The 15,240-nt window shown below is 48.3% G+C and overlaps 1 protein-coding gene across 7 annotated transcripts; it reads left to right on the top strand.

Moving 5' to 3' along the window:
• Positions 1–3,122: 3,122 nt before the first annotated feature.
• On the top strand, positions 3,123–15,227 carry tp53bp1 (tumor protein p53 binding protein, 1). 7 transcript variants are annotated; one of them, XM_084681882.1, is made up of 30 exons: positions 3,123–3,233; positions 3,573–3,792; positions 3,902–3,970; positions 4,124–4,211; positions 4,335–4,419; positions 4,507–4,574; positions 4,717–4,837; positions 4,932–5,101; positions 5,285–5,411; positions 5,492–5,574; positions 5,663–5,850; positions 5,936–6,445; positions 6,593–7,244; positions 7,349–7,444; positions 7,660–7,857; positions 8,091–8,157; positions 8,550–8,648; positions 9,455–9,734; positions 9,837–9,905; positions 10,012–10,164; positions 10,270–10,502; positions 10,917–11,087; positions 11,312–11,709; positions 11,826–12,017; positions 12,249–12,443; positions 13,107–13,289; positions 13,970–14,064; positions 14,219–14,415; positions 14,570–14,706; positions 14,902–15,227. In XM_084681882.1, the coding sequence occupies exons 2-30, from the start codon at positions 3,595–3,597 to the stop codon at positions 15,090–15,092; spliced, it is 5,313 nt and encodes a 1,770-aa protein (XP_084538008.1). In that variant the 5' UTR covers positions 3,123–3,233; positions 3,573–3,594; the 3' UTR covers positions 15,093–15,227. The 7 variants fall into 7 exon arrangements, with proteins under 7 accessions (XP_084538008.1, XP_084538006.1, XP_084538010.1 ...); XM_084681880.1 differs by having other exon boundaries at positions 5,936–7,244; XM_084681884.1 differs by having other exon boundaries at positions 3,888–3,970; positions 5,936–7,244.
• The last annotated feature ends 13 nt before the right edge of the window (positions 15,228–15,240 follow it).

Below are 15,240 nucleotides of genomic sequence, written 5' to 3'. Positions count from 1 at the left end.
GACAGTGCATGGAGTCCTGAGGGCGTGTCTCCTAGGAGAAAATGATCTGATTGGTTCATAGCTGATAACAGCTGATGGTAGCTATAGCTTCACACTGGCCAAATAAAAAAGTGAGATGGAAATGTTTATACGTAGCCAACATTACTGTACTTTAAATTACTAAATTAACAATAATGACAGATGATGACAGATGATAACGATGAGTATTATACACAACCCAATACTTATGTCACTAACAGTGGATTGCTTGATCCAATGAAGTTCTGAATAAAAATACACATGTCAGTATTAGTCTTAGATGTCTGCCTAGCTGGATGTTGACGCATCCCTAGTATTCATAATGTTTACTAATTTTACAATGGTGTGTATTAAATGGTTCTATTTATAAAGACTCTAAACTCTGTCACTAGAAACACCAGGAGATGAGCCTTCTGTAGCAAACTGGCAGTTCTTAGTTCCTATCCTGAACACCACATCACTCAGCCTGTCAGTAAACAGTGAAAACAAAGGCCAGAGAGAGGACAGCGGCTGTAAAAATACACGTTATTCAATTCATCTAAATATGTTACCTCATGTCCTCAAATGTGCACTACATTAACAACAAATACTGATTGCCTTAAATTGTGAGGGAACGAGATGAAAAATGAAATGATTGAATTCCCGACTGGTTAGGCTCTTTTAATTGATCTGGTAATGGCAGGTCAGGCTCGACTGGCAGCAGTATAACGTCATATCCTCAGTCTCTCCAGAGAGCACGCCTGCACTGCAGCAATCATCACTATCTGGGACATTATCCAGGAAGAGAAGTAAAAGGAGACGGGACATTGTAAGTGAACACATTAGCTTTAATACGCAAAACATGTGATCTATAGGCTGGTGTGTCATACAGTTTTAAAAACATGTGTCCAGAAGGCAGCAAGACTTTTTGAGAAATGTGGATTGGCATCATTCAACTCCCCGTCTAAACCACACCCAGATAAAGAGAGCGCTGGAGAGGTTTTATGATGTGAGGGCCGTGTGTGGCTGTGTGTGGCGGGTCTGTGACATCCCCTATAGCTCTGATTGATGGCCGGGGATGTTAATACAGCACCTGCCTGCTCCAGTGCAAATCTCTTTGACAGCACAGGGCATGTAGCCTCCAATGAGTCAGCAATCTCCAACTCCACAGTGACACACAAAGGATCATAATAACGTGCCAGAGATGAAAAGCATCTATTGCCATCTACTGGACAAAATTAGTACATGACGGGTTAGAATTCCAGAAACAAAATCATTACTTTTATGAACAAAATTGCATTTTAGTACCTCAAAGATGAACGACAACATAAGGCAGGTTTTAGCTTTTTCCTCTATATATTTTTTTTACATTTGTATAAAAAAAATTCTCATAAATCACTGTATAGTTATTTTAGGCCTACTAGTTGAAAATGTAAATGTGCTATTTTTCCTCCAAACTGAAATTCCGTTAGTAAGTGTAAGGTTAGTTTGAGGTAAAGCATGTCATTGAATAATCAGCATGCAACGGGAATGGCAGCAAGAATTGTTTAACCATGAAATGGCATGAAACCCCCCCCGATTAATTTAATAAATAACGTATAGTCTACATGTAGGCCTATTGTATTGAAACATTCAAAGCAGTTTAAGATTTCTTCCAACTGCATTTTTTTCAGACATTATAACTCATTACCCAAAAGCAGTTTCTTTCATAAACAAGGTGTGTGTGTGTGTGAGAGAGAAAGAGAGAGAGAGAGAGAGAGAGAGAGAGAGAGAGAGAGAGAGAGAGAGAGAGAGAGAGAGAGAGAGAGAGAGAGAGAGAGAGAACGCATACATCGTTATCACAGCGAAAGGGATTCTGCTTGCAACAAGAGAACTTCTAAGGTAAATGCAATTTCTATATTCCTTAATGGCTATTTCAGAAAAAAACGATGCCGTATGTTATTGCCATGACTCGCCATGTGTTCAAGGACAGATTCGGGATAGCGAGGTCTGACCAGATCCGTGGTATAGTTACTGCGCATTTTTTATTTTGGGTGTCTCTCCTTAGATGACGCGGCTCCTCTTACCACTCTTCGGGTTTCTTGTCAATGATTGTTTTTGGTTTACAATATCAATTTAGCTTTTAATAGTGCAACCATCCCTGTTTACTTTTCAACATACAGACTACTTCGTGCAACGTGGTGCCCGAAGATTGCAACATCCACAAATTATCCCTGCTATGCAGAAGAGCTGGGTGTATCTTGCACCGCTGTTTAAACTTATGGCTGCATCAAAACACGCACATCCTCTAGGTGTGACGCGTTTGTGTAGCCTACATTTAGGCCTATTGACTGGGGTTAGGCTATTACTTTTTGTTCACATCAGAAGCGATTTTAAACGAAGTGACAATGAGGAACTAGGCTATGTTTTATGTTCATTGCATAAAGTCTATGATTTTCAGGTTATTGCTATTGGTAAAAGTAATTTTGATTTGTTTGTGAAAGGCTTTGTGGACTTGATGATGCAGTTTACATCTAGTATCTATACTATATACTATAGGCTACTTGATGCCTTAGGACTGAGTCAGTTTCCTCGGTCGTTTATAGTGATTATCACTAATGCTTGTGAGTGAAAGACCGTTTCCATAGAAACAGATGAAGGTGTGTGATTCGCCAGAGCCATTGGGCCTATTGTATGAATGATGCTGCTACAGAAAATCAAGTGTCTCTTTCTTGTATCCAATAACCCACTCATTGCATCGTAAATGGAAAGGGTGAGAGACGATGCTCTCACGGAATAATTCTACGACCGCATATTTCAAGGACTGTTGACTAATGCATTGTCTTGATAGTAGGCTATTTTCATAATGGACTGTTCAATAATCGACACACTTGGAAGAAATTATGAGGTTCTAACTCTTCCTGTTGTAAGCCTGTTCAGCTCATTCAAGTAGCCACGTGTTCCATTTATGGAATTTGAGTTTTCAGTGTTGGTGAGTAGTTCCACAAATTGATTTTAAGTAGTTTCTTGATAAATACAGTTAATTTAGTTGACTACAGTTACTTGCATTCTGTTCATTTTTAAATCTGTTACCTGTAACCAGAGCCATAAAAAATACACATGACGCATGCGCACATCCAGAGAGAGGCGGTTCCATGGGGCTCGGTACCAATCACTGTAGTCTTTCCTTACTTTTCCCGCGAAGCTAAAGCAGGGGTTTAGGCATGAACTTTATGGGCATGCTGTGGAAATTTAAGGTATTTATAGCAATTGAGTCAATTCTTGTACTTTTTTTGTGAGTCAGTGCATATAAACTGGATCCCCAGACTTCATATTTGGATAGCGCTTTGTTTTTATGCCTAACCACAACTTCAGCCAACGTTATCCTTGCAGATAGCTAGAGCTAGCTACCTTAACCGTACCTCTGTTGTTGTGATCAAATGCTGCATCATGCCTTGATCAGACATGTTTGCGGGATGGGGACGAAAAATAGCAATTTTAAGTGACAAATGCAGTGAATACGTAGCTACGGTTATAACGCTAGGAAGCTGTTTGTATTAACTTCAGCTTGCTTTCTATTGTTTTTGTCGCACCAGACTACCTATCCCCTGGGCTTTAATGTCCTTTCCTTGCCTCATGGATCCTAGCGGAAGTGACCTGGAGTCGAGTCTGTCCCAGCCAGAGATCCCTTGCCTGATCGTAGAGGACTCCCAGCCGGACAGTGCGGCCTTGGAGGACGATCCCGACAGCAGCTACCGAGCCTTGCTAGCACGCCGCCTCTCCAGTTTGCAGCCGACCTCACACAGCCCGGTGCTGGTAAATATGTAATTTGATCACTTAACACAACGCTGGTCGAATTTAGTCTGTTTTTATAAAATTGTCTATAATTGATCGTATGTCGGCAACATCAGTGTGTCGCAAACAGGAGCGTAGGGACAGCCAGCGCAGGGCTTGGGCCAGCAGCTCAGAGGGAAAGTACTTCTGCGCCACAAAGGTCTGGTCATAGCTTCCTGCATACTGAGGCTGTAGGAGTACAGTGTAAATGTAAATCTGTGCTTGATTATACCTGACGATGCAAGGATATGCACATTTCTTATAAACCCTATCAGCATTGCCCATGAAATGACCCCAGTCATGTATTCTCCAGGAACTGATATCCTCCCCCGCAGGAAGTAGAAGCTCTCAAACTGACAGTCAATCAGAGGCACCCCAGAGCAGCTATCCACCCGGGCCAGGTGAGTGTGTCTGCAGGACCCTTACTTCACTCAGGCAGAGAGCCCAACTACATCATGATGCAGGAGATTCCATGCTGAACATTAATCCCCTGCTGAGTCCTTTTGTTTTGTGTGTTACAACAGCCATCTTGGAGAACAACGAGACCAGTTCATCTCTTCAGGAGGAAAGTCAAGTCCTAGAAGTCTGTTCTCTCCCTAACAGGAAGAGGTGTGTGAGGCTTCAGAATTCAACAGTGTGAGGTTTGTTTTTCTGATAAAGCCTGCTATGTACTCAACCTTTGTTTCCTAAATGCAGGTGTACAGAAGGATACGTGAGCATGGACTCCGGTGTAGACTCTACCACACACTGTGTCCAGTCTGAAGGTAAGGAGGTTTATTTCTTCACATACTGCAGATGTCACTCGCATTCGTTCAAATGTGTGCGACAGTATGTTTTTCCCCCCATCAGCACTAGACTATTGCATTGGACACATTTCCTTACACAACCTTTTGACATGTGTTTTAGGAGGGACTTCCCAGTTTGGTATGCTGGAGCTGTCCGAGAGCCAGGGCCTTCGTGGTGAGATTAGGAACAGCCAGGAGGAAGACGTAGCTCCTGCTGCTCAGCCAGAGGGCAAATCAAAGAGGTTTGCGACCCTCGGCCCGCCCCGTCAGATGCACACTTCTTAAGTGGACCTGTCACGTGGAAGGTTCCAGCAGTGTGTGTGGTTCCTCCCCCAGGTCTGAGGTGAGCTCCAGCAGCTCGTCCGAGCCCCAGGGCAGGGCGGCCAGAGAGCTGAGCGTCCATGCTCTGCTTCACTCCCAGGGCCCGCAGGCCAGTGCCGACAGAGACAGCGAGGACCCCGAGCTGCTGTCCTCCCAGGAGGACCTGTTTGATGCTGAGAAGACAGGTGCTGGATCCCTTGAGCAGGCCACCGTTTCTCCAAAAATGCATAATTCCTTCTGGCCACTCATTTTGTCAGTTGTTTTGTGAATGAGGGACGATGGATAACGTTTTCTTTAGCGATTCAAACTGAGCCCCATCAGTTTAAGTCTTTAAGTGTTGTGACACAGTGTGGTTCTCTCTCCCTCAGGCACAGGTGTGGACAGTACAGTGTCAGAGCTGGAAAACCAGGGACGGCCCACCCTGACCCCAGCCCACTCCCTGAGGCTGCTGCATCTTTCTGGGCAGGGCACCCTCGTGAGCGAGAGCCTCTCACAGTAAGACTCTTACACTCACAACTGAATTCTAGGAATTGATTCTGTTACAGATTCATAACCACCTCCCTGGTCTCTTACAGGAATTCCGTTGACTTTGTGGCACCCACCCAGGATCATTTGAGCCAAACTCCTTTTATTGTCCCCAACTCACCAACGGAACAAGGTGACTTGACAATTTTGTTGTTGTAAAAAAACGATCATATTTTGAGTGCTTGTTCATATATCTAAACGGTTGCATTTCCTGGTCTCAGGTGCAGACGAACCCATGGATACTTCTCTGCCTCCTGATGACCAATCGGGACGGAAGGAGGATGAGCCAATGGAGATGGACCATGTTCCGAAGACACACCCATCAGCGTCCACTCCAGTATCCCAGAATACCCCTGTGTTTGTTTTGGAAAAAACTCTCTCTCTGCCCAGCCAGCCTGAGTTCTCACATGTATGTATAATCAACACATCCTTCACCTCAATACTCCTTGGTTTACTGTATAACCCCAATCATTTAATTTCTGAACTTTTTAAAGGATGTATTTGTGCCAACCCAGAGCCTGGAGGCTGGTAGCCCGTCTCCACATGAAGCCCATAAGAAGGAGGTGACATTATCTTCACCACGGTCCAATGAGAGAAAGCGTCCAACTGAGTTGGGCCCATCCAACATAGTTTCCACCACCGTCCAGCCTAAATCCCCTAGCTGTGACCAGTCAGTGACTGAGTCCTTCCAGCTGGAGTTGTCTGTAAACACTGAGAGCTGTGTCCTGGCCCTAGGGCAGGCCGGAGGGAGTAGGGTGGAGGAGGACAGCCAGGCCACCCAGATAGAAGAGCTGGACATGCCGCTGGGCACTGACACTAGTGATGCTGTGACATCACAGAGAAGCCAGAAGACTGGCTGTAATGGAATCTCCTCAGTACTGCTGAAAACTACTGCTGACGTTCTGCCTAAAGTTCCCCACGTGCCCGACTCACTGAAGAATGACTGTATCTCGTCTCAGAAGTCTGACACGCACCAGCAGGCGCCAAATGTTGACAATGTGAATGTAAGTGTTAATGTGCCCAATACGGGCTCCTCAGCCAAAGTGTCCTCATCTCAACAGAAGCTGGAGACGGTGGACCTGTCTGCCAGCAGCTGTGTCCAGGAGACTCCCTCCTCCTCTAACAGTGCACCCTGTGGTTTACCCTCCCAGTCCCTCTCCCAGTCTGTATTCTCCCAGACCTCTCGTGTTGGCACACAGAAGGACCAATCGCCGTCCAATAATCTAGGAGGAGGGCCGAGCAGCCAGCCTCCTCAGAGACTCGTAGACCCCGTCACGGCGAGCCCACGCTCGTCACAGAAGCGTGGAGGGGGCTCTGCCAGTCAGGAGGAAAAGACCATGGTGGCTGAGAAAGAGGAGGGTGAGGCTGAAGTCGGGATGGAGGATGAGGAGGAGGGCAGGAAGCAGGAAAGCTCCGGGCTCTGTCTGGCGCTCTCCCAGAGCCAGCTGTTGTCCCCTGAGCCCATGGAGGAGGAGGGAGAGGAGGAGGGAGAGGAGGAGGGAGAGGAGGAGGGAGAGGAGGAGGGAGAGGGCAGCGCGGGAAGGGAGGAGAGCTGCAGCGCCATCGTCCTGGAGGAGAGCGAGAGGAGCTCGCAGCTCCTCGAGAAGGAAGTGACGTCGCCGTCTTTCCGGAGCCCTCCTCAACCAATGCGGAGCCGCGGTGCTGTTTCCACCAATGGCACTGGGTCTCAGTCCAAGCTGGGGGACTCCCAGCCGGTCCCTAATAAGGTCTCCCAGGCTGACAGAGTAGGGCCTCGAGAACTAGATGCACTGCGAGACAAGAGCCTCAGTGATAGCTCTGGAGGTAAGAGGTTTGAAGATGAGATGGATCCAATCTGCTGAAAGTATGGCTCGTTGTTTGTGTAGAAACTGTAGTTAGATGGTCATGGAATATGTTTTATTTTGCAGATATTCCTTTCCACTTCACTCTGCCTAAAGAAGGAGAACTGATAGGCCCAGTTGTCAGTGCCACGCCCCCTCTGTTCAGACACAGCACTCCGATCGGTAGGCCGTCCTCCCTCTTAGGAGGTTGCCTAACTGCTTGACTCTCCTCCATAGCCAGCGTACTACACTATATGAGATCCATCCACCCAACCACCCACACCCCTCTCACCCACAAGCACTCACACTCTCATCCACCCTTCCTATGTCCTCCACCTCTTCCACTCTCTCAACTCAAAGCTGTGCTGAATCGAGGTTGGCCTGTTGTCTCCTTTCAGAGATGACTTCCTTCCCCAAGAAGTCGGCGGTGGCCGGCGACATTTCCGCGGAGACGGCAATGGCGACCAGTGACATCACAGCGGGGGAGAGCGGGGAGGACACAGCCGGAGGGGAGGATGGGAAACTGAGTTTGCGGATGAAGCTGGTGACCCCTGTGGAGGAGGGCAGCTCTGATTTGGAACGATTCAGCCTACAAAGTAGGCGATTATGATTGCTTATAGAAATATCTACTGGGACATATTCATGCTTAATTTGCTCTCTATCACAAGTATGCCAGCATGGCAGCATAAATGAGAAATGTTCAGTGCTATATATAGAATTAGCTTTGGGAAATTTGTAGTTTGCTCTGCCCAACTTATGGATATAAACCATTTATCAAAACCACTTTGGTTTTCATCAAAATCATAGTTTGATCTCTTTTCACTCCCAGAACCCCCGCTGTCAGATGAGGAAAGCTCTGTCTCCAAGGTTACCACAGTTGCCAAGGCTGTAACCAGGTATCTGCTTTGTTTTTTTTTACGCTTATCTTCTTTAAGATTCATGCTTACCCCAGCACTCTTTTGTCACTGTTCATTCTCACTGTGTGCAGAGAGCTTTGTTCCAAATACAAAATAGGTCTGAATCATGCCCTTTTAATTTGATCTAGAAAAATTGAGTAATTCAGTGACAAGTAACAAGTATTGACATCCAGTAGGTCTGGGAGTAGGGCTCTCTGTTACGTCCAGCAGGCAGGTAGGCAGGGGTAAAGCTTTGTGCACATGTACAAAAGGTTCAATCATTTGTTCCATTTTATGATTAGTGCTTTCAGGAAGCTTTGAGGTACTGTGGGGTTGTCATGGGATACAGGGAGTGTAGCTGGTCCTCATGTGAGTCTGTCTGTCTTGTCCAGCTGTCTGTCCAGTCCTTCAGTGTTCAGTCTGGTCAGTGAGGCCCACAGACAGGAAGCTGATGATGAGGCCCAGCCCAGCGGCCCGGGAACACCTGTCAGGTACACGTCTACTCACACACACACATTTATGTGAAGCCATTCTTCATAAACACACAGATACACACCAGCATTTGTCTTTGTCCCAGAGATCTTTGCCCCTCTGCCCAGCATCCCCAAGGTGTAGTGCCATTAGGGATGATGAACATGGTCAGAACAAATTCTCAACAACAATAGCTCCCCCTGCTGTCGAGTAAAGCCTAACAGTGCACATAATATCTCAATTCTAAAGCATCAACCCTGTTTTTTATTGGTGGCAATTTAATGTAAGAAAATATCACACGTCTACATTTCATGTTGAGTTTACACCTCCGTTAAGTCTTTGCCCTTTGATTTGACAGGAAAGCACTAATGACACATTCCTGTTTGATACGTCTATAAGTAGAACTGGGGCTGTCCTGCAGCCTTTTTACAGGGTGGGCCAGTGTGTACAGAAAGAGGAGGAAAGAGAAGAGAGCGATAGACCTACTTTTTATAGCTGGAGGTGTGGTGCTGCTGCTATTTTGGGTGTCCTCCATGCCTCCTGAGAGAGCTTATCTGGCTCCGTCCTCCTGACGCTAGGGCAAGGTCTCTCAAGGTGGCTGTATCACCGCGTTAGTAACCCCCTCCACACACGCACATGGTCTGTTGCTGATATGTCGTTGGAATACAACTAACTAACATTGTAGGAACATTGTCACAGTTCAAAGGAGTCATGGTGATTTGATAAAACTCTTAAGTATATTACTCAGATAATATAATACTGAAAGAGTATCGTACTTTATTGATATTCTTTCCTTTTTTCCCCCTCTCTCTCTTCGTCTCCACAGAGGGCCACTGTTTGGGTCCCCCCGCCAGGGCAGGATCTCCCAGAGCCACAGCCTCCCCAGCAGCCAGTCTGAGCCCCCCTCCAGCCCACTATCGCCTCCAGCAGAACCCTCCACACCGGGCCGTGCTGCTCAGCCTGGCCCACAGACCGGCTCCACAGCGGGGGAGAGAGAGCCGTCCGAGACCCCCGAACCATCCACCCCAACCAGACCCACAGCCAGACAGAGGGCCGTGTCCCAGCAGACCAGCGTTGACAACCCCACCACCCCCAGTCCCAGCAAGGTAGCAACAACTCCATTCTGGACTGGACTGTTGTCTTCATGATGTATCCATAGACTGTCATTTGGCATCATCTTAACCTTTCTCCATCTCTCTCTCTTCTAGTCACATCAGAAGGCCTTTTCCCAGCAGACTAGCTTTGAATGCTCTGGTCCTCGATCGCCGACAGGCAGGGTAAACACCTCGACTCAAACACCTCAGAGGCCCCTCCCAGTCTCATAGGAGATCCAATAGAACACTCTCGCCTACGAGGGTTAACACCCCCACTTCTGTTTCACAGGGCGAGCCAGAGACTCCGCTCCACAGACCAGCTGCTGGTCCCGCCCATCGCAGACACATCCGGACCATCCAGGAAGTGCGAACGACCGTCACGCGCATCATAACGGACGTTTACTACGAGGATGGGAGGGAGGTCGACCGCAAGGTCACCGAGGTGAGGCCCTATCAGATCTGATCACTGAGCTTGTAGAGAGCCAATCAAAGGAAAGAGGTCTGCAAGATGTACTGTGGTTTTAACGTGTGTGTGTTTGTTGCTCAGGAGTGTGAGGAGCCGGTGGTGGACAGCCGTGAGGTGGACAGTGTACCCTCTCCATGTCGCACGGTGAGCTCCCTGACCTCTGGGGACCTGGCCGACGTCAGCTCTCTGTCCTCCAAGGCCTCCAGCCTGCAGCACAGCTCTGTGGGCACCAGCAGCAGCAGCGTCACCGGCCCCCCGCCAGCACGGAGACCAGACTTCATCATGCCCCCCTTCAGAGGGGCCAAGACGGCCAGGTACCACCCTCCCTCTGCCCGCCTCCCGGTCCACTACACAGGGCCTTGGTCTGTTCCTGCCAAACTGAATAAATGTTGTACTGACTAAGCTGACGTGCTCTTTGATACCCTGGCTGTCGGATCTCTTGTTTTCAAACTCTTCTTCCTGCATACCTGTAAGCATCCTTAAATGCCATCAATTTCAAAGGAAAAGAGAACAAACACTCGATTTGACTTGAAACTGGCAGCTGAAATGTTTACAGATATTGCATCAGTCTTCGCCTTTTTCCTTCTGTCTTACAAACCTCTTCTTAAAACCTCAGTTAGGTTACCCAACTATGCAGTGAGTCAGAATCCGATGTATACGAGTTTGAAACTCTGGATCTATGGACAGACACTTCAGTGTCTAGTTACCATAACCCTGTGTGTCTGCAGCCCCAGGAGGGGGAGTGGGCAGCACCAGAGGGGTCACAGGGGTCAAATGGCAAGGTCAGAGGTTAAAGAGGGCGGAGGTCATGGATCCCTGGGGTCTCGGGCCTCCATCCCACAGACCTCCAGAGGACGGGCGAGGAGGGGCCGGCCTCCGTCCCGCTCAGCCCTGTCCAGGTGAGTCCTGCCTGGGGGCCCGGCCACGATCGGGGGCTGTTGAGGGTTAGATATGTAGAGGTTCAACCCCATGACACAACGACCAACTCCTCCGACGCCTACACTGCCACACCTACACTTTCCCTAACCTTTTCTTTTTACTTTCCGTACTAAACCTCTCACTTTGACTCTGCACTTTTGTGCTCTGGTCACCTCACCTGTTCCCTGTTCCCTGGCTGTCCCAGGGGAGGTGGCACTGCTGCGGCCCAGCGTGGAGGACCCCGAGGCCAGCCCTTGTCTTCCCCTGAGGATGATCCCTACACCCGCCGGGCTGTTCCGCGGGTCCCGGGCAGCCCGGTCCAGCCCGAGGGGGCCAGCTTCTCCACCTCCCTCAGCTCCTCCCCAGAGGAGGGCTCCCAGGTGGGGAGCAGCTTCGTGGGGCTGCGGGTGGTGGCCAAGTGGTCCTCCAATGGATACTTCTACTCTGGCCGCATCACCAAGGACTACGGGGAGGGCCGCTTCCGTCTGCTGTTTGACGACAGCTACGAGTGCGAGGTGTCAGGCAAGGACATCCTGCTCTGTGACCCCATCCCCGTGGAAACGGAGGTCACAGCCTTGCTGGAAGATGAGTACTTCAGCATAGGTGAGAGAGGGAGAGGACACGGACGAGAAATGTTCTAGAACATTCACAAGGCATTGATGTCATTTTGTTGCCTTTCCTTGCCTGGTAAACATGTTCTTATTGGTTTGTGTGTGTAGGTCTAGTGAAGGGCCATAAGACCGAGGGTAAGGAGTTTTACTACAGCGTGGAGAGTGAGGGCAAGAGGCAGTGGCACAGCAGGAGTGCTGTGATCCTGTCCCTGGAGCAGGGCAACAGCCTGAGGGAGCAGTACGGCCTGGGCCCCTACGAACCCTCCACACCCCTGGCCAAGGCCTCCGACATCAGCCTGGGTAAGACTCCTATGCTCTGGTGAAACTGCCATTGGACAGGGGGCAGGTTAGGGCTTGGGCATCCCAGACCACGTATAAGACCTAAGGGATCCTCAGTAAAGTGTGTATTTAAAATGTAAAAGTGTAATAACTGATGTAAAGCATGAAAGTAAATACAAATAGTAATAGCCGTCAAACTAATAGTGAATGATCCATCATGTGACTGGCCCACACTGCTGTTCTCCTCCACAGACAACCTGGTGGAGGGCAAGAGGAGGCGCAGGGGCAACACTGGAGACCAGGGAACTCCCAGCCGGAGCTCCAGCGCCAGCCCCCGGACCCCCGGGCCCTCTGGGAAGAGGAAGCTGATTGGCTCTGAGGAGGAGAGGACCCCCGCAAAGAGAGGCCGCAGAGGGGGAGGGGCCAGAGGAGGAGGAGCCAGAGGGGGTATGAAGACCTGTTTGTCCCATCCTTAACCTAACCCAGAGACAGCTGGCTGGACAGTCCACAGGCTAGCCCGGTCTAACCACACTGCGTGGATCACAACGTTTCCACCACTATGGATAGGATTGTTATTTTATGCATGTTAATCGTGATTTTAATGTGTTTACTATGAATTGCTGAAATTGCTGATTTTAAAATGTATTTTACCTATACCTTTTCTTAAATGTCACTTTTCTTGATTACATAATGACATTTTATATGACACTTTTATATGAAACAAATCTATGTATGATGACAAGAAGTCACTAATAGAAATGTAACAGTGTATGAGTTTGTACGACGTCCCATTAAAACATGTCTGACATCCGTGAGTCGTCCATCACCTCCTGCTGCCCCTGCTCTCCCTGTGTGAGGCTGAGCTGGTAACTATGGTAATAAGCTCTCAGCTACCTTGGTGTTGGGCCATTCATTTGAGCACAGGGAGCTTAAGGTGTGTCATCTTTCTCTCAGGTTCATAAACTTAGTGGTGTCTGGACTTACTCTCCTCCATTACAGTTGTTCAGTGGTGATGGGAATGATGAGTCATGGTATCTCAATGCCCTTTTGAACTCTTTCTTCATCCATCTGCCCGTGTGTGTGTGTGCGTGTGTGTGTGTCCCTGCCCAGGCCAGCGACCGGGGGTGTGTAACACCTCTGGTAGTGGGACAGACCTCCCTCGCGAACCAGAGGACCTGGAGGGGACCCACGGCCCGCTGCCCCAGAGCCCCACCCTCTTCATGGGCTTTGCCTTCATGCTGACCGCATCATCTGAGACAGACCGCCTGACGAACCAGCTTGTCAGCGAGGAGGGTGAGTCGGAGATGACCCTATGTAGAATGATATACATTAAGGATTAACCGAAATGTTTCACATTGAGGCCCAGTTTCCCAGACATGGAGTAAGCTTGTTCTAGACTAAAAGGGGTTTCAATGGAGATCTTAATACAATCTTTGTCTTACTTTAGGAGGAGGCTTAATCCATGTCTGGGAATCTGGTCCATAATGTGTATGTTTAAGCAATAAGCCTCAAGAGGCCGTGGTTTACGATGATTTCAGAACAGGTAAGGGGAGTTGTTAGGCACGATGCGAAGCGGAGTGCCAAAAAAACCCTAACCTGTTGGACTTGCGGGGCTTATTGCTTTTCTAAAACTGTTACTACAAATATTTGACATGGTTTCATCAATAAAAACTATTAGAAACAAAATAGTTTAATAATAAACCTTCATTCTTCTGCTACTACAAAGTATAGTTCCTACATAAATCGTTGCCACGCAACAGCCAGATGGACATCTTTGCCGTCTTTTTCAATTTTAAATATTCGATGCGCAGTAATATGGAATGTTAAAGAATGTTATGAGGACAACCTGTGAGGTTATGCTGGATTTTACAACGGCATGGAATGCGATATAGCCAATCACAATCAAAGATGGGAACAACCAGTTTTAGAATATGATGCTATGACACTAAGGTTCACGGTTTCCTCTTCTTTAGAGTGTGTTCAAACAGCTCCATACAACAAGGGCTACACTGAGACCCAGCTGCTGGCTGGTGGAGGCTTCATCCTCTTGGACTTCAATGAGGAACAGGTGAGAGCACTGGCACATCAAATCCAGCCTCAACCAGCAATGTCGCCTCGAGTTACACCTGGGAATATCAACCGATTGAGCTGTGGCAGAGATGCCTAAATATAGAGATCCAGCTGCCCCTCACGCCTCCCTACCTGTGACTCCTCCCCCATAGTGCAAAGCAGCCTATCAGAGCCTGCTGGTTGCTGACCAGCACTGCCGCACCAGGAAGTACCTGCAGTGTGTGGCCAGCGGGGTGCCGTGTGTGTCCCACATGTGGGTGAGAGACTGCTGCAAGGACAACAAGCTGCTCAACTACAGGAACTACCTGCTACCTGCAGGCATGGGGCCAGACAACTCCATCGTGGAATGGTGAGGAAGGCTGATTGGTCACACCATCCCAGCTCCTTGAGGCTACATGCTCTGTGTTTAAAGGTTTGGTTTGGGATGTCAAGGATGCTTCATCATGTTTTGGAATCATTTGGATCATTAGGGTATATTTCTTTTCTCAAATGTTTTGGATCAGGCATCCCCGCAGCAGCCCGCTCAAGGCCCTGCGGGTCCTGCTGGTGTTTGAGGAGCCTGTGGAGCTGTGGTCTCAGCTGCTGAGCCTGATGGGAGCTGCCTCTGTGAGACAGTACCAGTCAGACAAGGACAGCTCTGGTATGCATCTATGTTACAATTAATAATGACTTATGACGTTAAAGTCCTGTGCTCTGTTATAAGCCTGAATAGGGCAATTATTGAGTCATTGCCATGGATGGTTAACTTATAATTCAGTGACGTATACTGCAAGATAAGCCCGCATCACAACGTGTGTGTGTGTGGTTAGCTGACCCCGTGTGTCTGATGTTTCAGACATTCCCGAGGGCAAGTTCGATGTGGTCATCACAGACCGTGCCTGCCCGCCATTGGTCCTGGAGAACGTGACATCACAGAAGCTTCCGTTAGTGTCTCCCGAGTGGCTGATCCACAGTGTCATCTGTGGCGAGCACTTGGGTTACCATAGCAACCCCCAATATCATCATGACTACACGTCCTCATCCTAATCCATTTTGATCACACAGTCAACCATGTTTAATGTTCTATATCAGTCAACTTGCATGCCTGTACTGTAAATAGTTTTAACCTGTTTGTTTTTACGAAATTATTAAACAGTGTCAGTTGTTTCAGTGAAAAACCATTGTGACTGTCTCA

Source organism: Hypomesus nipponensis, chromosome 19 (genome assembly GCF_054491055.1).
Source record: "Hypomesus nipponensis isolate SF chromosome 19, ASM5449105v1, whole genome shotgun sequence".
NCBI classification, from domain to species: domain Eukaryota; kingdom Metazoa; phylum Chordata; class Actinopteri; order Osmeriformes; family Osmeridae; genus Hypomesus; species Hypomesus nipponensis.
The sequence above is the reverse complement of the archived record's forward strand: the minus strand, read 5'-3'. Positions and strand labels throughout refer to the sequence as shown.